The 21,781-nt window shown below is 40.1% G+C and overlaps 1 protein-coding gene across 24 annotated transcripts in view; it reads left to right on the plus strand.

The window, feature by feature from the left end:
• Nucleotides 1–21,781, plus strand: part of GPATCH2L (G-patch domain containing 2 like) — a 61,642-nt gene that overhangs the window by 23,252 nt on the left and 16,609 nt on the right. For 4 of the 24 annotated variants that reach the window (XM_089907987.1, XM_089907989.1, XM_089907990.1 and 1 more), the window contains 4 exons: nt 1,571–1,638; nt 2,534–2,684; nt 4,605–4,690; nt 21,135–21,241. In XM_089907987.1, the coding sequence (XP_089764113.1) occupies nt 1,571–1,638; nt 2,534–2,684; nt 4,605–4,690; nt 21,135–21,241 (412 nt within the window). Of the gene's footprint in view, nt 1–1,570; nt 1,639–2,533; nt 2,685–4,171; nt 4,253–4,604; nt 4,691–21,134; nt 21,276–21,781 lie in introns of those variants that run through there. The other 20 variants (XM_089907998.1, XM_022576486.3, XR_016392227.1 and 17 more) reach the window with 19 other exon arrangements.

The following is a 21,781-nucleotide window of genomic DNA, read 5'->3' on the forward strand; positions in this document are numbered from 1 at the left end:
TTGGCCTCATTACCATGGCTTTGTCTGTGACCAGGAGGCACAGGTGTAAGGAGTGAAGAATATGAAGAATACAGTATGTGAAGCCTTTTCATTTAGCTCCAATCCCACCTGAAATCTGACCTCAAATTAATTTTTTTATAGCCAGTTCTGCTAAAATGTGTACCCTAATATTTAGGGTAATCCACACACATAGACAAATGCAGATAATAATGTTTGCTCTGAAACAAATGTGTTTGAGTACCAGGCTTGACATTTTTGACATTCATGTCTATGACTTAACGCTCTCTCATCTTAACACTTCCTCATATGCGTGTAACTCTTGCTCCTGTACTGTTGGTACGCATCCCAAGGTTCTGTGATAGATGTTCACTGTAAGTGTACTCACAGTAAATGTAGGGTGAGTGCCTTCTGCCATTTTCCAGTTTTTTGGATATGATTAGATTCTGAATTGCTTGTGGTGTTATGGATATGATTTCATATTACAATCTTGAGAACCGGAAATTTAAGAAGCAATTTATACAGACTTCTATTTTTACTTTAGGACATGTTTAACAGGCAAAATACAGGGTGACAATTTTTGTAAGTTACAAAAGTCCTTTGACATGTATACATTTAGTTAGTAGATACTTAGGTGTTACCAGTGAGGACTCAGTAAATATACCATTATGAAGGCTCTTGAGGCTAAAATCATATGACTCTAGGGATATTGGTGTGCTGGCCTGTTAAAAATTGGCTGCTGGGCTTCCCTGGTGGCGCAGTGGTTGAGAGTCCACCTGCCGATGCAGGGGACACGGGTTCGTGCCCCAGTCCGGGAAGATCCCACATGCCACGGAGCGGCTAGGCCCGTGAGCCATGGCCGCTGAGCCTGCGCGTCCGGAGCCTGTGCTCCGCAACAGGAGAGGCCACAACAGTGAGAGGCCCGAGTACCGCAAAAAAAAAAAAAAATTGGCTGCTGTTGGATTTTTTTTTAAGTGTTTCTATTTTTTTTTTAATTTTATTTATTTATTTATGGCTGTGTTGGGTCTTCGTTTCTGTGCGAGGGCTTTCTCTAGTTGCGGCAAGCGGGGGCCACTCTTCATCGCAGTGCGTGGGCCTCTCTTATTGTGGAGCACAGGCTCCAGACGCGCAGGCTCAGTAATTGTGGCTCACGGGGCTAGTTGCTCCGCGGCATGTGGGATCTTCCCAGACCAGGGCTCGAACCCGTGTCCCCTGCATTGGCAGGCAGACTCTCAACCACTGCGCCACCAGGGAAGCCCCAAATGTTTCTATTTTGATACACTTTAATAACTCTAAGAGGTATTACTCACTATATTAAAATACTATATATAGTAAAAAAAATGTTTATAATGACTTTTTTTTTATCACTAGAGAAAAATAAGTTTATAATAACATACAGTACTTTAACAGTAGAGTCCCACAAAAAGGCGCTGTTGGATTTTAAGATTGACAGTCTGACTTGTGCCTTGGGGTTGCTGGTATAATTATGGGAAAACATGAGCTTGATGACAGATCATACTTACATATTTGTTTCTGTGGTTAGATGACACTGTTATCTTCTTTGCCTTTTCAGGAGTCCAGCATGAGTAATTTGGGCACTGAGAGGATAGGCCACCTCATTAGTGACCCTCGGCAGAAAGAGTAAGTACTTATGTATTTACTGGCTATCTTAGCCTTTTCCTTGAAGGAGAGGCAGCAGGGGAACGTTTTATGAAAGAACCTAAAAATTCGATTGTAGAGCTGAAAAAGAAGGTTTTAAAGATGGGTACTTTATAACAGTTAAAATGGCTAACACCCTAAACTCACGAGTGTGACTTTTTTTCCTTTCTAGACTAGTTTTTATTTCTTTGCTATTTATGTCTATAGGTGCTGCATTATAAAAGTAGCCTCCAATAAGGATATTATATTTTAAATTCATTTTTCTGTCTCTTAAAAATTTTTTTGTTCAAAATGGCTGATTGCCTCTGTATTCTCCTATATGGTCTTCCCATTTTTAGACCTCTAGACAGATATCTTTTTGTTCTAACTACTGTGATAAGTGCCACTGGAAAGCCTATGTGTAGCTATAGGAAAATCATTCCACCCTTTCTTGTGACAGCCTTGTCCCCTAACATGATTGGCTCTTTGGTGTCTCCACTACATGTCATGGTCAGTATCCAGTTATACTCCTGTACCCATCCAGCCTGGTTGAAGTTTTAATCTATAAAATAGGCAAGATGTGGTTTATGCCTTTGTTGAATTGGGGATCCTGTTCTTGTTGCACAGCTGAGAGTGCATGGGTGTCACACCACCATCTTGAGTTTTTTTTAAAAGTATCTAGTCTTCTACATTCCATTAAAAGGCTTTTTACTTTGAAGAGTTATTTTCTGCAAAAAAGTTCATACACATTTAACATCTCTCTCCTTTTCTCCTCCAACTCCATTTTTTTCTCATTTCTTTGTCTTCATTAACCCAACATCTTTTTATCTTCTCTCTAATAATGTTCCTACCACTTCTTTTATTGTTTTCTTTGCTCTTATTCTCTCCCTCTCTTTAGTTTCTGGTTACCATCAGCTGGGAAAAGAGAACGAAATCAGGTGAGATTGCTTTTCTTTGTCATCTTTATTTTATCATTTGATTTCCTTTTCTTTAGAAAGAATAAAGCGTTGGCTTCTGATTTTCCTCACATTTCTGCTTGTGCACATGAGGTAAGGCTCTTGTTCCTTATGTTATTCTGATTTTCTTGGATGACTGTTTTCCAAGAATATCTAGTATTCACTGATAAGAACTGTAGCTAATTCCCCTTTTTAGTTTCAACTTGTGACCTTCAGTTTATTACTTATAACACATATTTCATAGGAATGCAGTTGTCATTCTGGTTTCGAACTTTGCAGTAAGCAATCAGAATGCATCAGCATCCTGTGCTGAGAAGTACAACGTTGAATCCTAAACATATGAAGCAGAGGAAGGTAGAGCTTTGGGTAAAGTGGGATCGAGGCCTAGAGCCTCTTACTCTTTTACCCTAGCTACCCCTGAGGGGGCCCTTGGCATGTCTAATCCTTTATAGGGGTCATAATTTTAAAATTACTGACAGTGACTCTCAATATGTTCCTTTAACGTTTGAGGCTTTTGAGTTTTGCTGGGAGAGAGGTTGCTTTACCTTGATGATTAGTTGTAAAATAGATGAAGACTGATAGGTAAAAATTCTCAGGCTTTCTATCGCTCCATCGTTTTTTTGTTTTGTTTTGTTTTGTTTGACTGCTTATTAGCTTGTTAAGTTGACATTTTAAACTTGGAACTTTCATCTTGAAGTTACTGTTTCAAAATGAACTAGAACAGTGGTACACCTAACTGGTGTGTATTTATTATATGATTTTAGATGGCTTGTGGATACAGAATTTTTACTTTAAGTTCCAGTAATTTACTTTAGAAACATGTGATCATTCTATCAAACTTGTTATTTCATAGAAATATAGTAAGGACAAGGGTGAGTAAAGATAATTGATATGAAGAAAAATATTAAATAAGAAGTAGAGCAAGTGGTGGGCAGATAAAGAGAAAGTCATTAAGGTGGGATGTGAGAGATTGCAGTTTGGGGAACACTAAGCTAGGGTATTAATTGTGTTTGCATCAGAGGATCTAAAGGCAAAGAGACCTGTGATGATCACCTAGCCCAGATCTGTTATTTACAAATGAGATGTGTTATTTACAAATGAGGTTTAAGCTATTTGCCCAAAGTCATACAACATTGAGACTGGAACCTCTATGACAGAACAGTTGCTTAGTTTGTACACTTTTTAAGTCCTTTTGAAATTACCATTCAGTGTTCTTCTAGTGTTGATATATATTTACTTCTCAAATTTTGGGGAAGGAGTACTTATTGTGGAAAAAATCCAAAGAAAGGTAGCCAACGTAAAGTGAGGTACTTTTATTACGGTGTCCTAGTTGATCCTTACAGCCCCCTTTTGAGGTGAATAGGTGTTTTACAGATGAGAAACTTAAATTACTTGTTAAACCGAAAGTAATATTTTATGTAGCCCTCACAATAATCCCATAAAATAGGTAAGACAGATAGTGGTACATCTATTTTACAGATGAGGATAGTAAAGGTCAAAGAGATTTTGTGGTTTTTTAATATATGGCAACTCAGTTGTAGGCTGGAACTAAACGTTGGGTATTCTAATTCTTAATCTAGTTCTGTTTCCACTACACTGCTGCTGGTATGTGCTAACCAGTTATTCACTGGAAACATCTGCCAGGATAAGGAAATGAAAAGGTAATTTCATGCTAGTATTCTTGGGAACAAGGGCTGATAATCAGTAGGCATGAGTTCCCTTTATGTCAGTTAGAAAGTACTATCTTTTGCCATTTAAGTAATTATTGTGTATCAGAAGTTTTTGAAAAATTGTTGCTTACCAAGGAATAGTCTGTTTTTTGAGGCGTGCTAGATCAGTTATGCTACATTCTTGGGTACACTGTTGAATATGCACAACTTTATTGAATGGTGTCTGTGTATGGCAAGAGAGTTGAACAGTGAAAGGGCAAAAGTAAGCAAGTAGCAGGTAGCCCTTTAGGATCAGGTCTGTTTCATATAAGCCATACTGAAATAATCTCATTTATTCCTGCAGTTTAATCCTCTTTCTCCCCTTTACTCCCTGGATGTTCTTGCTGATGCTTCTCACCGAAGATGTTCACCAGCACGCTGCTCTGCCAGGTAATTGTCTTCGAGTGACTTCTTTTCTAGATGATACTATTTCCTTTTTATAACACTTTGCAAATTAGAGTATGTTAGTGTATACTATCCAATTTGATCTTTTCAACAACCTTTTGAGGTCAGTAGTTGTTTTATAGGTGCAGAAACTGAGGCAGAGTGTTGAAGTTCTTTCCTTTGGTCACATGGCTAGGATGTGATGTAAATCTCAACTTTGACCTAAGTTCTGGCTCCTATTCCGTATTTCTTCTCCTAGAAGCCCCTTCCTCAAAGAACATTATTAATAGTCCTTGCCATGACCTGCAAAACCCTGCATGATCTGACTCCTGCCTTCATGTCCAGCCTCCTTTCATAGACTTTGTCCTCCTCATGGGGAAGAGATCCAGCTGCGCCAGGGAGCTCCATTTTGTTCTTCAAAAATTGCAACCCTTTCCTGCCGCTGAACCTTCACACGTGTTCCCTTTGCCTGGACTGCCATCTTAGAGCTCTTCCCATGATTGGCTCCTTCTCACCTCAGCTCAGGCCACCTCCTCAGGGAGGACCTCTCAGACCGCCCTGTCTAAAGGGGCCACCTGTGCCACTCACCATTCATTATCTCTTTCCTTTAGAGCTTTAGTCACAGTCTGAAATGACTCTGTTTATTGTTTTTTTTTTCTTCCTACTTTCCCCCTGGTTTCTCATTAGAATATAAGCTTCTAGGTGCTGGGACCTTGTCTTGTTCCCTGATATGTCCCCAGTACCTAACACAGTGTCTGGCACTTACTGGGCATTCAGTATATATTTGTCAGAAAGAATCCTGCACCTGCATAGCAGAATGAAACCAGTGCCTCTGAATATAAATTCTCTTAAGTTGGGTGACATGCAGAGTAAATATGGTTTCAGTGATGGCATGCCCTAGCAGGTTTTTGTGCACAAGGAGCAACTAATAGGCTGAACCATAGAACTTTTATTACTTCTAGTGGCACAAAGAATTTTTTTCCAAGGTTCTGATGATTTTTTTTTTTCTGTTTTTCTTCCTAACACATTCTTAAGTGGATATGTTCATAGATTTGGGGTGCAGGCTGCCCAAAGAAATTATTCTTTCATGGATACAGTTAGAACTTTTGCTGTGGGCTGTAATAATAAACTCTGCACTATAACCTACTGCCTAGCCTTCTACTGGAAAAGTAGTATTTCAATAGGGAAAGTCATTTGAAAAGAGAGACTATCACACATGGTGTTAACTAAGAACTTGGAGGATTAGGGGATATTAATAAATTGCTGTAAGGCCTTTTCTTTAGTTGCATGCTGTTTAGTCATCATTCATTCATCATTTGCTGACTCCCTACTGTGTGCCAGGCACTTTGTTTAGGTACTGCCCCTAAGGAGCTTATATCCTCATGGGAAGGTCAGGTGTGGAAATGGAGAACTACAATTTGTAGTGACAAGTGCCTAAAGGTGTGCACCAGAGTGATAGCAGCACAGAGGAGCAGCTCCTCACTCAGGCTCAGGGAGCTTTTCTTACAGGTGGTGGTGCTCAGGCTGTCTTGGAAGACGAGATTTCAATCCATACGAAAGCAGTCCTCCAGCTATTTGTCTTTCTTTTTTAACATCTTTATTGGAGTATAATTGCTTTACAATGTTGTGTTAGTTTCTGCTGTATAACACAGTGAATCAGCTATACGTATACATATATCCCCATATCTCCTCCCTCTTGCGTCTCCCTCCCACCCTCCCTATCCCACCCCTCCAGGTGGTCACAAAGCACCGAGCTGATCTCCCTGTGCTATGCGGCTGCTTCCCACTAGCTAGCTTTTTTACATTTGGTAGTGTATATATGTCCATGCCACTCTCTCACTTCATCCCAGCTTACCCTTCCCCCTCCCTGTGTCCTCATGTCCATTCTCTACATCTGCATCTCTATTCCTGTCCTGCCCCTAGGTTCTTCAGAACCTTTTTTTTTTTTTTAGATTCCATATATATGTGTTAGCATACGGTATTTGTTTTTCTCTTTCTGACTTAGAGTCTGCAGACTCTAGGTCCATCCACCTCACTACAAATAACTCAATTTCGTTTCTTTTTATGGCTGAGTAATATTCCATTGTATATATGTGCCACATCTTCTTTGTCCATTCATCTGTCGATGGACACTTAGGTTGCTTCCATGTCCTGGCTATTGTAGATAGTGCTGCAGTGAACATTGTGTTACAAGCCTCTTTTTGTTTTTGTTTTGTTTGTTTTTTTAATAAATTTTATTTTTATTTTTGGCTGCGTTGGCCCTTCGTTGCTGCACGCAGGCTTTCTCTAGTTGGGCTCAGTAGTTGTGGCTTGCGGGCTTAGTTGCTCCACGGCACACGGGATCTTCCAGGACCAAGGCTCAAACCTGTGTCCTCTGCATTAGCAGGTGGATTTTTAACCACTGCGCCATCAGGGAAGCCCCATCTTTTTGAATTTCGGTTTTCTCAGCGTATATGCCCAGTAGTGGGATTGCTGGGTCATACGGTAGTTCTGTTTTTAGTTTTTTAAGGAACCTCCATACTGTTCTCCATCGTGGCTGTATCAATTTACATTTCCACCAACACAGCTGTTTGTCTTAATACAAATAAAATCATGGCTGTGTGTGGTCTTTGGAAGGACTGTATAAGTAACACCATGTCATGTCAGATGCTGAAAGTGTATTATTTGCCTTTCTCCCTTTACCTTTGCTGCCTAGAACTGTGCTGTGCTGAGATTGGTATCCATGCTTTTATCAGGTTTCCTGTTGCCTTTAAGGCCTTATCCTGGTTGGAGTGGGTGTGAGCTTCTTGTTTCTTTGTGTATCTCATTACCCACATCGTTATCTTCGTTCTTTTACCAGCAGTGCTGGTGGCTGGACTTGGAAACATAAGGAAGCCTAGGCTGTGTTTCTGGTGCACTCAGCTCTAGGGAAATATTGCTTATTGCTTCAGACCATTGCTGAAAGCAAGATGAGAGAATGTGGGCAATTATAGCTCATCCTTGTCCTGCCTGACATCATTCCTGGGCCAGTGGATACAAAGTAGGTTGCAAACATGAAGGTTCTTTGGGGTAGAGGGAAGAAATTTAAAAAATTTTTAAATGTATTTTAAATAAATACAGTTATTATCATCCTTAAAATTTTTTTTTTGCTTTCAGTTGTACATACATTAGTCTAGCAGCACATATTTTTGTTTTATGTGTGTGTATTACATATATAAAGAGGGTTTGTTCAGATTTTTTCCTGCTGAGGGTGCACAATCAATAGTTTGGCAACCCCTGATCTGTGGGAAATGGTCAGCACAAGTGACCTATGCAGGTTTTAGGAAATGTGGATGATGGTCTCACTTAGCCCTCGGGGCTCCCTGTTTTCCCTAATAGCAGGGTCCCTGCCCGCTAAGTAGTCAGTAGAGAAGGAGCAGTCTAGCTCCAGTGTGGCTGACTGATGAGATCGGATTCACAAGTGGATGGCGGGCTTTGTAAAGAGTGGACCGTTAACAAAGCCTGGCACCTAGGAAGGAATGTTAAAGAGTGCTGGTGGTAGGGAAGAGGCAGGTGAATGACCGTATGAAAAACTGTTTCGAATGGAAATTTTATCTTTTTCTTGTTCTATTTTATTTGTAGTAGGAAAAGATTTCTTTCAAAGCATCTGGGCAGCATTGGGAATTTCATACCCATTATTAGAACGATTTGTGTGTGTGTGTGTGTGTGTGTGTGTGTGTGGTGACTATGTTATCATTAGGGGTATAATTTTATTTTGCGAAGAGAGAAGTGTTTCCTGTTTTATCACAGCTTTCCCCGAGGAGGGCTGGTGTATTAATTTGCTGTATTGCCTCCTGGCTGTTCCCAGGCTGTTTTTCCTCTTCATCATGGAATTTTTAATGGCCCTACTGCCTCTTGGGAAGCATGTGAGGAAGAGTTCCTTGGGGAGTGCTTCCCTTTTTTCACATGCCTATAATTACTCTCCTGTAAGAGCACAAAGAGTTTGATAATCATGCCTGAACGGTGAAGATTTCCTCCTTTCGGGTTACTGAGCTGAGGCTGCCTGCTGCCTGGACATGGCCAGTTCCACTCCCCCAAACCCTCAGCTGCGTGAGAGGGAGTGCTCCTCAACAACCTCCTTCCTCACTGCTGGAGCCTTAACACAGCTCTGGTTTCTGAGTGAGGCCTGGGGACCGCTGGGGGGCGATGAGTGACCTCAAGGTACTCTCTTGTTTAGAATTTCATTGCTATAAACAAAGAAATAACAGGACCTTGATTTTAAGAGAACGTTTGATTGATGTGTCATTTTAATACAGCCCACATGGCAAGTGCAATGAGAGCGAGTCTTTGTACCACCTAATCGATTTGTGGGGCTAAGCGGTTTTCAGAAGTGCCACTCTAGAAATAAGTAAGTTTGGTGGTTTTCATCCCTGGCTGTACTTTTGAATCACCTGAGAAGCTTTAAAAAATATATCCATGCTGGGCCACCAGGTCCCAAGATTCTGATTTAATCGGCCTGGGATGAGGCCCAGGCATTAGCAGTATTTTGAAGCTCCCAGGTATCTCTAATATACAGCCAGCGTTGGGAACTATCACCCTAAATGCATATGGTTTTATGACTGGTGCTTTGTAATTTGCTTAGCAGGAAATCCCATTTCATAATTGGTACGAGCTCTGTGCTTTGCTGTTCTGAGCACAGTTCTATATGGGAGGTAGAACCCTGGGCTTCGCGTAGCTTTGGAGAAGTGCTGCAGGTGAGGCAGAGAGTGCTAGGGTCTAGCGCAGTGCCCAGCACATAGTGACTACAAATGGGCAGAGTTGGTGGGTGGGTGTGTGGGTAGTGGGCAGGGTACCCAGATGAAATTCGTAAACCAGCTGTTGTGGTTTGGTTGTTTTGGTTGCTGGTATTGGGCTGTGGCTATTAAAGTAGTAAGCCTTGGTTCCGGTATTAAGGATTGCTGCTGCTCCAACAGCAGATCAGGTGTGATTGGTGTTCTGGTAGAGGCGGTGGTATTGCTGTCAAGGACACAGTCATGGAATGGTAATAAGGAACTAGTGCTGTAGGCAGCTTTTCCCAAAATGAGAGATTTATTGATTGGGAAGGATAGCTTTTTTTTTCTTTTTTAACCATTATTGTCTTAGAAAACCATAACTGGAACTTATCAGTTGGTACATCTCTTTGTGTGATACACGAGTCACCAGTTGTAGTTTTTGAGTATCTTGCGGCAGTTTTGAGTTTTCTCCAACTTTCCTGACCTTTCCTCTGTTTTGGGGGGTGACTTGGTAATGTATCACCATTTCCATTTATTCCTTCTTAATCTCATATTAGTGTGAGGCAGACTCAGGTAAGAATCTTGGCTTTACCTGGGTGCAAGACTTAACCTCCCCATACCTCAATTTCCTCACCTTGAAAATGAAAATATTAGTATTTGGGGGGCTAGTGGGGCTCAAAATGAAATAATATGTTTGAATATTTAGCATACTGGTAGCTAAAATTATTATTTTTGTTATATAGTTACCACCCTACACTGTTCTTAGGATAATTGCAGTTTTACAAACCTTGAGTTGGCTTCCAGAGTTGTTTGCTAATGAGAAGTAGTACAGCTTCCTGAGGTGCTTAAAATGTCCTCAGGTGGACTATAAGAGGAGTCATTTGGACAGTGCTGGGTGAAAAAGAGAGACCTTCCTGCCTGTTAGAGAGTTGAAATGTGATAGGCTGCACTCATTGTAATTCATTTTATCTGTTCACAAACGTTATGATCTGCATATCAGAGTGGTGTGCCCAGCTGGCTGTGCCACTTGACAAGGAGTTTCAAAGAGCAAAAAGAAGACTCAATTCATACTGTTTATTTTGACCTTTGGAGCCATAGTAAACAGCCTCAGGTTTAACCTCAGGGCTTGGGGGAAAGAACCTTTTATTAGTCCTCTATCTGTTGGGATGCTGTGATGCACAGCAGCTCTTGCTCACCTCTTTAGTGCCTTGGTTTTGGTCATGTGTTAGAAAATGTTTCTGCTCTAATGTTGTCCATAAGGCTGCCCAATCCTACTGGAATTCCCATTATATAGTACACAGTTCTGGAATCTTTTGTCCGCTGTTGGACAGTCTTGTTTATAGCAGCTCTCAGCCAGCTGGCATCTTACTGCCAGAGTGGAATGATGAAAGCATTTTCTCTCTCTCTGTTTTGCTATTGTAATATACCCATCCTTCCAACTGATGTGAAACTATTCTGCTCCTGTGGGTGACATGAAACAGCTTCATGATATGCTAACCTTGGCCCAGCCGAGGGAAGTAGATTATGGGGAATTTTCAGGTGCCAGTGAGCAGTTTGTCATAGACTGCTGAGGGTTAGTTAGGTTTGAGTGAAAACATTAGTGGGATTGCTAGGATCTCTTCCTATTAGATAAAGCTCCTTTGTGTCCTCTAATTGTGAGGTCGTTTTCTCTCTCTGGCTGCTTCTAGTGTCAGAAGGCCTGGATCCTCTCATACGTGCAAGTCTGTGAAAATATATTTCCCCTACTGGGTGTTTAATAAATGTCAGTTAACCCTGAAGGTAAAAATCACATGTGAGGAAGGGATTTCTACATCCTTAGATTTAATCCTCTTTTACCACAATTTACCTTCACACTTCCCTTTTTCCTTGATTACAGCTCAGTGTCTTGTATCTGTTAGTTCTTTATGCATCGGCCTCCCTCACTATATCGTGAGCTCCTGGTGGACGGGCCCTTGACTCAGTCATCTTGTATATAACCTCTCCACATCCAGCATAGTGTAGGCTTCCATAAATTTTTGTTAAAAATAATTGAGGTGGGGCTTCCCTGGTGGCGCAGTGGTTGGGAGTCCGCCTGCCGATGCAGGGGACACGGGTTCGTGCCCCGGTCCGGGAAGATCCCACGTGCCACAGAGCGGCTGGGCCCGTAAGCCATGGCCTCTGAGCCTGCGCGTCCGGAGCCTGTGCTCCACAACAGGAGAGGCCACAACAGTAAGAGGCCCGCGTACCACAAAAAAAAAAAAAATTGAGGTGAATAGATTAGTAATTAAGGAGAATAATTGGAATATATGATGTATATGACCTATGGTCCTTAGAAATATCAATAATTTTTTCCTGATGTTACTTATTTGTGTGTGCTTAAGGAAAAGTACAGCAAATAAATACCTTTTCCCAATAAATTTTATTTTTATTTCATACCAAAAACTGAACTTTTCAATGAGTTTTTAAAATGAGTGATTTTTGAAGGTGAACCATTCCTTAAATTCGCTTGCCATCGGCAGATAAAGATTGTTTTCTTTCCTTAGGAGTGACTCTAAACATCTTTGTTCTAAATCTAAAGCAGTCACTTCAGTTATTTTTTTTGCCAACATTGGTTCTATTAAACATGCATGTATTTCTCAAAGTAAGTTTTTTTTTTGTTTTTGTTTTTCCCTAAAAGTACATTCCTGCCCCAGGGACATAGTGATCTGCCTAGTTTCCTAAGTAACACTGCAGTTTTAACAACTCACCTGATCTTTTCAGTTACCTGCAGTAAAAAATGAAATAGATTTGTTTTGTTTATGTGTGGATATACAGAATACTCTTTCAATTAATTGTTAATCTTCAGCATTCACCTTCACATTTATGAAGTGAATTTAGTGATTTTTCCGGAAGTAAGGGTTTTTGAAGAGTGTATTTATTATTTTTAATGTTCATTCCACCTCCACCTCCCTAAGTTCTTTTCGGGAAATGCTGCTGACTGTGATGCTTTTAGGGGAGGTACTGACCTGGCATTCATGCTGTGAAAGAAGTAGTGCCCAAAGAGTACTGAGGCCCAGGTCAGATGAAACAGAAAAAGAGTGAGCTTCGCTGTCTGTCTTTTCTCTGGGTTCATTGCTTGCATACTGGGGAACAATACTTTTATCTACATTTATATTAATTTAGTCATTGTGTTATTCTTTAAGTTAAATATTTAGATTTGTTTTATGGACTAGCTTGGCTTTGGGAATTTGGTCTATTTTTTTTAGCTCAGTAATTTTCACAGTAGGTAGAAGCTTATGAGAATTACCTGAGGAAGAATTTCAAAATAAACATTACAGATTCTTCTCCCATCCCAGCATGGTGGGAGATGTGTATTTTGTGAAAGTTCCTTACATGATGCTGATAACCATATGCCACTTCAACTGAGAAGGAAGTTTTAACTTGGTAGAGATTTTAGCTTAACTAATACTTAGCCTTTTTTGCCCCTGCATAATTGAAAGGTCCTGTCCCTCCTCACACAGTACATGGTTCAACACAAAAGCAACTGTGTACTGCTCTTAAAAAGAGTTTTTAAAAATCTAGTTAAATCTTCTGCCGTTCAACCTATAAGGATGGGTGTTTGTGTGTTGGTGAGAAGGGGAAGCTCACACTCTTCTCCTGTCCTTTGTGATGCCTCGCCTGTGTGTTGTCCCTTTTCAGTTTCTGTCTTGTGAGACAGTGACACAGAGTAAAAGAACACAATTTTCTTTTTGTTCTTCAGAATACAGAAAAGTAGTTTAATAACGAAAATAATGTAGTAGTTTATAATAACCAAAATATAAAAGGTCTACAAAAAAGTAACATGATACATTCATGCCCCGGTCCGGGAAAATCCCACACGCCTCGGAGCGGCTGGGCCCGTGAGCCATGGCGGCTGAGCCTACGTGTCCGGAGCCTGTGCTCCGCAACGGGAGAGGCCACAGGAGTGAGAGGCCTGCGTACCGTGAAAAAAAAAAAAAAAAGTAACATGATACAAAAATAAAACAACACGAATTAAAGAAATAACACATTAAACAGAAAGGGAGCCAAGTGGTTAAATACATCTAAGTGAAAATGGGGGTGGGGATAGTTCAATCTATTTTTCTTTCCCTTCCTTAATGCTTTATGTCTACAATTTATAGATATGGAATTTTGGGGGATAAACAGAAAATTGGAACTGCCTCTTGAATAGGAAGCTGAGCTGCAGCAGTTGCCTGCCGCCACGCACAGGTCCCCAAAGAACACAGGGGGCCCCCTTCCAGCCCACACAGAGTGCTCTCCACTCCTGTGCAAGCCTCTCCTAACGTTCTTAATGTGCTGCACAGCACGGCAGGTTCATCTCCTGTCTCCTTTAACTAACCTCCTGCTCCGAGCACCCAGCTTCCTCTTGACTTTCCCCTGGCTCGTTCTGAGTTCTCGTCCTTCTTTGTCCTCTAAGGCAGCGGTTCCCAACCTTTTTGGCACCAGTTTCATGGAAGACAGTGTTTCCACAGACAGGGTGGGGGGATGGGGGATGGTTCAGGCAGTAATGTGAGCGATGGGGAGCGGCAGATGAAGCTTCACTCGTTTGCCCGCCACTCACCTCCTGCTGTGCGGCCCGGTTCCTAACAGGCTGCGGACTGGTAGCTGTCCGTGGCCCAGGGGTTGGGGACCCCTGCTCTAAGGTTTTTCCCAAGTAGGGAAAATTAGATTTCCCCAAGCTGTAAACTCTACCATTACTAGGGTTCACTTGGACCTGTCCTACTGTAACAGTTTGGCTGTGTCTCATCCTCCCTCCCCATATCTTTACTAGGAAGGCACACAGAGAAGATATACCTTCTGTACTCAGCCCTAAGTTGTGAAGGTATTCTACTTCTTTTGAAATAGCTCTCCAACCTGGAAATGATCTTAAGAGAAATGTTTTAAGAGGGAAGGAGCACTAAGCTGAATTTTAGGAATGAGCATGACTTCTCTTTATCTCTGCCTCAGTTTCTCTCTTATGCAGATTCTGTAACTAGGAAAGCTGTGCAGCTGGAAATGGGACTAGGCTACAAGCGCATTAGGGAAGAGACTGTTTTGTTCACCACCGAACCCACCCAGTGCTCAGTAGAAACTCAGTGAACAATGAAAGAAGCAAAAAAAACCCTCCTGAGTAGAAAGGCAATAGTCCACACAGAAATATATATTTTTACAACAAAATAAGGTTATTGACTTAATAAACTGTGTTACCTGGTTTCAGAAAGCCTTCAGTTCTTTCCTAAGTTATAACCAGAGGAATTTACAAAATTTGAAGGTGTAACAATTAGGAGTGGGAATGGGGTGGTAGAAGTAGATCGTTTACTGCAGAGAAGTTACAGGCTGAAGGCTTAGCAGTTGGGGTGGGGGGTCGTTTAACGTAGGGACAATTAACCCTGAAGCCCTTAACATCACCAAGCAGGGACGAGTGGGGATCCAAGAAGCAAGGCCTAGAGGGGCTGGTAGTGCAAGGGCCACCTAAGCCTTTGAGTCCACAGCAGCCTTCTAAGGACATTGCAGAATATAGTGCAGTGAATAGCTATGCGCAGAATAGTAGGTAAGTAATACTTATTTTCATTTTACTAAAATAGACAAGCATTTAAAAACTACCATATTTCCATTTAAAGCGGTTAAAAATGTAAACATTTTGGTACATAAATGGCTTCATCTTTTTACTCCAAAATGTGTCATTCCTGGAAAATGTGAGATAAATGTTACTTACTAGGTCCATAAAGGAGTGATAATATGTGCCTTCAGCCATCTTACTGACATACATCAAACATGCAGAGCTGTGAAATGATGGATGGTGTGTAAATAAAAGGCAGTATTTATTTCATTTAGCTCAAGTTGATACTTTGAGAATTACTATCTTAAAATACCTTTTGAGTGCTTTTCTTCTGCTTGTTATTTTGCATCTGTCAAAACTTAGCATTTTATAAACATTGATTGACCTTGAAGAGCAATATTTTTTTATATAAATTTATTTATTTTATTTTATTTATTTTTGGCTGCGTTAGGTCTTCGTTGCTGTGCGGGCTTTTCTCTGGTTGCGGCGAGCCAGGACTACTCTTTGTTGCGGTGTGCAGGCTTCTCATTGCGGTGGCTTCTCTTGTTGTGGAGCACAGGCTCTAGGCATGCGGGCTTCAGTAGTTGTGGCATGCGGGCTCAGTAGTTGTGGCTCACGGGCTCTAGAACACAGGCTTAGTAGTTGTGGTGCACAGGCTTAGCTGCTCCGCAGCATGCGGGATCTTCCCAGACCCGGGCTCAAACCCGTGTCCCCTGCATTGGCAGGCAGACTCTCAACCACTGCACCACCAGGGAAGCCCAAAGAGCAATATTTTTTAATTAAACTTTTTATTGAAGGATAATACACATACAGAGAAGTGTACAAAGAAATATACACCTGATGAATTTTCATGAAGCCATATCCAAGTAACCCAGCATCTAGATCCAGAAACAGAACATTAGCAGAAAGAATCCCAAAAGTTCCCTGTGCCTTTTCTAGTCACTGTCCCTCTTCCCCCACTACCCACAGCTCAAGGGTAACCACTGTCTTGTCTAATAACATAGTTTAGTTTGAAGAAATGGTGTTAACATTTAATCTGAAAAGTTTTGTAGAGTCCTTTAGTGAGCTTAAGGTAAAGAAGAAAGGAGCATGGCTGTAAACTGTTACCCTTTGTTTGACTTGTTTCTTTTTCTGAAGGTCTTTAGGAGAAGCATGATTGAATTAGAGCAAAGAGCTTGGATAGTTTATACTCAAGTACCTTGTTTGTGGAAAAGATGGAAGTTCTATTCTGTACATTTTTCTGTTTTGAGGAGAAACAAAATTTGTAGTGTCACCTTCTTTTCTGCCTGTGTCTTTGGCTTCAAAGGGAATTATCACCTCTGCATTTAGACCTGTCTACCTTTGATGTTCTGTCCTCCATGTTTCTAATTATTAAATCAGCATGCTGATTTAGACTTATTCCCAGGACTCTGTAAGATATGAAAAATGGATTGTTTCCCTATTTTACATGTTTATACTTACATTTCACTTTGGGGTTTCAGAATTAACTATTCATGGAGTACCTAACTTACAGTTAACTCTTTTGCTGTATAGATGTAAATGATCAATATAAGGTGATTTGGTGGAATTTTCCAAACCACAGGCTTTATATTGTAAATATCTACCTGTTGTAGTGTTCTTTGCATTCTAAAAGTTTTCTTATGATTTCAGTCAAATTCTTTTATTTTCTTATTTATAAATTGAATTGACTCCTAAGCTTTTGCTCTTTAAAGAGTGTGTGTGTGTGTGTGTATGTGTGTGTGTGTGTGAGAGAGAGAGAGAGAGAGAGAGAACCCACGTGCGTGCACAGGCCCATGTGCTTTTTTAAATTTTATTATTTTTATTTATTTATTTTTGGCTGCGTTGGGTCTTCGTTGCTGTGCTCAGGCTTTTGTCTGGTTGTGGCGAGTGGGGGCTACTCGTCATTGTGGTGCATGGGCTTCTCATTGGTGCTGGCCTGTCTTGTTGTGGAGCATGGGCTCTAGGCGTGCAGGCTTCAGTAGCTGTGTAGCACGTGGGCTTAGTTGCTCCGCGGCATGTGGGATCTTCCAGGACCAGGGCTCGAAGCCATGTCGCCTGCATTGGCAGGCGGATTCCTAACCACTGCACCACCAGGGAAGCCCTCCATATGCTTTTAAACTGTGGAAGTTGCCAGATTGGGGACCTCTGAATAGGAAAATTTGCCCATTCAACAGTAGTCTTGTTGCCTTGCTAACTAGGTTCTTTTAGATTTGACTGAGGTTTCAGTTTTAAGACTATTAAGCCGTGAGATTGAATCCCCAACTAGGACTACGAATTAGGAGTTCATCTGATATAATTTTATTAGAGTCCTTTTAATATGTTTTGTACTCTGGCTATGTTTTAAAAATTGTGGTAAAATATCATAACATAAAATTTACCATTTTAGGGAATTCCCTGATAGTCCAGTGGTTAGGACTTGACACTTTCACTGCTGTGGGCCCGGGTTCAATCCTGGTGGGCAGCTGAGATGCTGTAAGCTGTGCGACATGGCCGAAAAAAATAATTTTTACCATTTTAACCACCTATAAGTGTACAGTTGAGTATTTCGTTTTTAGAACTTTTAGTCATTCGTATCACTTTTATTCAACAGATATTTAGTGGGGATCAGCTATATGCCTTGTGCGGAAGTTGGTAGGTCACTGGAAAATTATGAAAGAAATGTAAATATAGTCCCTGTTCTCAAGGAGATTAGCCTCATTAGGGAAAAAAGATATGTATACACCGGTTAAATAATGATTCATGGTAGATAAGGCCTAAGATGTTCAAGGAAAGCTTTGTATAAACGTGAGGCTCAGCTTGGTCCTTAGTCAGGGGTAGGATCTATCTAGGTTGAGAGGAAGGAGGAAGTAGGGAACTAAAATAGCATACCAGCGTCCTAGCTATGGCAATCAGAGAAGAAAAAGAAATGAAAGAAATCCAAATTGGAAAAGAAGAAGTAAAACCATCACTGTTTGCAGATGACATGATACTATACATAGAAAATTCTAAAGATGCTACCAGAAAACTACTAGAGCTCATCAGTGAATTCTGTAAAGTTGCAGGATACAAAATTAATACACAGAAATTTCTTTGATTTCTGTACACTAACAACAAAAGATCAGAAAGAGAAATTAAGGAAACAATCCCTTTTACCATTGCATCAAAAAGAATATAATACCAGGAGTAAACCTACCTGAAGAGGCAGAAGACCTGTATTCCGAAAACTATAAGACACTGATGAAAGAAATCGAAGATGAGACAAACAGATGGAAAAATATATTCTTGGATTGGAAGAATCAGTATTGTCAAAATGACTGTACTACCCAAGGCAATCTGCAGATTCAGTGCAATCCCCATCAAATTACCAATGACATTTTTCACAGAACTAGAACAAAAAATATTAAAATTTGTATGGAGACACAAAAGACCCTGAATAGCCAAAGCAATCTTGAGAAAGAAAAACAGAGCTGGAGGAATCAGGCTCCCTGACTTCAGACTATGCTACAAAGCTACAGTCATCAAAACAGTATTGGTACTGGCACAAAAACAGAAATACAGATCAGTGGAACAGGATAGAAAGTCCAGAGACAAATCCATGCATCTGTGGTCAGTTAATCTACGACAAAAGGAGGCAAGAATATACAATGGAGAAAAGACAGTCTCTTCCACAAGTGGTGCTGGGAACACTGGACAGCTACTTGTAAAAGAATGAAATTAGAACATTCTCTAACACCATACACAAAAATAAACTCAAAGTGGATTAAAGACCTAAATATAAGACCAGATACTATAAAATTCTTAGAGGAAAACATAGGTAGAACACTCTTTGACATAAATCACAGCAGTATCTTTTTGGATCCACCTCCTAGAGTAATGAAAATAAAAACAAAAATAAACAAATAGGACCTGATTAAACTTAAAAGCTTCTGCACAGCAAAGGAAACCATAAACAAAACAAAAAGACAACCCACAGAATGGGAGAAAATATTTGCAAACGAATCAGCTGACAAGGGATCAATCTCCAAAATATACAAACAGCTCATGCAGCTCAATGGCAAAAAAAATAAACAGCCCAGTCAAAAAGTGGGCAGAAGATCTAAAAAGACGTTTCTCCAAAGAAGCCATACAGATGGCCACAGTGCACATGAAAAGATGCTCAACATCACTAATCATTAGAGAAATGCAAATCAAAACTACAGTGAGGTACCACCTCACGCCGGTCAGAATGGCCATCATTAAAAAGTCTACAAATAAGAAATGCTGGAGAGGGTGTGGAGAAAAGGGAACCCTCCTACATTGTTGGTGGGAATGTAAGTTAGTGCATCCACTGTAGAAAACAGTGTGGAGTTCCTCAGAAAACTAAAAATAGAATTATCATATGATCCAGCAGTCCACTCCTGAGCATATATCCAGAGAAAATGAGTCTGTCATACAGAGTGAAGTAAGTCAGAAAGAGAAAAACAAATACCATATGCTAACACATATATATGGAATCTAGAAAAAAAAAAAAAAAAGGTTTCTGAAGAACCTAGGGGTAGGACAGGAATAAAGACGCAGACATAGAGAATGGACTTGAGGACACGGGGAGGGGGAAGGGTAATCTGGGACAAAGTGAGAGAGTGGCATGGACATATATACACTACCAAGTGTAAAGTGGATAGCTGGTGGGAAGTATCCACATAGCACAGGGAGATCAGCTCGGTGCTTTGTGACCACCTAGAGGGTGGGATAGGGAGAGTGGAAGGGAGACACAAGAGGGAGGAGATATGGGGATATGTGTATATATATAGCTGATTCACTTTGTTATAAAGCAGAAACTAACACACCATTGTGGAGCAATTATACTCCAATAAAGATGTTAAAAAAAAAAGATACATGCACCCCAATGTTCATTGCAGCACTGTTTACAATAGCCAAGGTATAGAAGCAACCTAAATGTCCATTGACAGAAGAATGGATGAAGAAGATGTGGTACGTATATACAGTGGAATATTACTCAGCCATAAAAAGGAATGAAATAATGCCGTTTACAGCAACATGGATGGACCTAGAGATTATCATACTAAGTGAAGTAAGTCAGACAAAGACAAATACCATACGATATCACTTTTGCGTGGAATCTAAAAAGCTATACAAATGAACTTACTTACGAAACAGAAACACGTAGAAAGCAAATTTATGGTTACTGAACGGGAAAGGTTGTGAGAGGGATAAATTAGGAGTTTGGGATTAACATATATACACTATTATATATAAAATAGATAATCAACAGGGACCTACTGTATAGCACAGGGAACTCTACTCAGTATTCTGTAATAACCTGTATAGGAAAAGAATCTGAAAAAGAATGGATATATGTATATGTTTAACTGAATCACTTTGCTGTACACCTGAAACTAACACAATATTGTAAATCAACTATACTCCAATATAAAAATAAAAATTAAAAAAAAATAGCTTACCAGCTATTTCATTGTTAAGTCCATTGCCTTTCAGAGAATCTTTTGCTTTTCTAGCTTTGAAGCTCTCTTTTTTTTTCTTCTGGCCGCGACGCGTGGCATGTGAGATCTTAGTTCCCTGACCAGGGATCAAACGCACACTCCCTGCAGTGGAAGTGCAGAGTCTTAACCACTAGACCGCCAGGGAAGTCCCCCCTTTTTTTTTTTTTAAATAAGCTGAATATTCAGTTGAGGGAACATATTTTTGCCACATAATGTTTTTAAAAATCACAGAAACTAAACTTACTTATTATGTAATATAGACACTATTAAAAATCCAGATTTATAGTGATAGAAGGGTTAAACTTCCTATTAAAATTCTATGCAAATATCTGTGTTCATGCAATGTTAAACTTTTCAATATATTACCAGTTGGGAATAGGTATTTCATTAGTGAGTTTAGAACAATTTTGGTTATAGTTTTTATGAAAAATAATTGTACAAAAAAGAGCATGTAATGAAATACATACTTATTGAAATTAATCATGAATTCAGATAAGAAGTTTACAGTGGGTATATATAGTATATAAAGAATAAGTTATGATTAATTCTGAATAAACTTGTACTGACACTTGATGGCAAAGGATGGTGCCCATTTTGTTAGTCTGTGTCTATAATGGGTCAGGGGTTTCATCTGGGCTGAACATATTCTCTTACAATAAGAATTACGAAGTTAAAACAGTATTTTTTCTTTCTCATATCTGCAGACAGGCAAACATACACCTAGGACCACCATGTTCACGTGACATCAAGAGGAAACGGAAACCTGTGGCTACAGCATCTCTGTCCAGCCCAAGTGCCAGTAATTATATATGTAGTTATCCTTTATTGACCACCTACTGTGTGTCAGGCACTAAATTATATGTTTTATATACCTCTTCATCTCTGACCCTGAAGTCTGTGCTTTTCCACTGTGTCTTACAGCTTTCTTGAGTTTGAATCCCTGTATTCCACTATCAACAGTCTTTAGTCATCTGTACTTTTGCTCTAGCACAGACAGGAAATTAGGTGTGTGGTAATGAAAATCCTGGTAGGGTGGCAGTTTAGTCAATAGCGAAGGAGCCATATGGATTTATTTACTTTCATGTTTGGTATACAGCACAATACATTATCACTGTTTTAATGTCTAGTAGAGTGCTAATATTCTACCGTTCAAGAAATTTCTAATTAAGTTTTCAAGTTAAAACTTAAGGTTTTCTAGGCAAAACTGGTTCATAGAAACCAAAATAATGGTTATCTTCAGTGGGAGGTAGTGACCAGAGGAGGACATAAAAAAGTCTTCTGGGATGCTGGAAATACTTTATATCAAGAACTTGGTGGGGATTACATGAGTGTATATACATGTAAAGATTCA

This window comes from Delphinapterus leucas, chromosome 2 (assembly GCF_059928025.1).
Source record: "Delphinapterus leucas isolate spDelLeu-1000000601 "Yukka" chromosome 2, BTC_Dleu_Yukka2, whole genome shotgun sequence".
In the NCBI taxonomy this organism is placed as follows: Eukaryota; Metazoa; Chordata; class Mammalia; order Artiodactyla; family Monodontidae; genus Delphinapterus; species Delphinapterus leucas.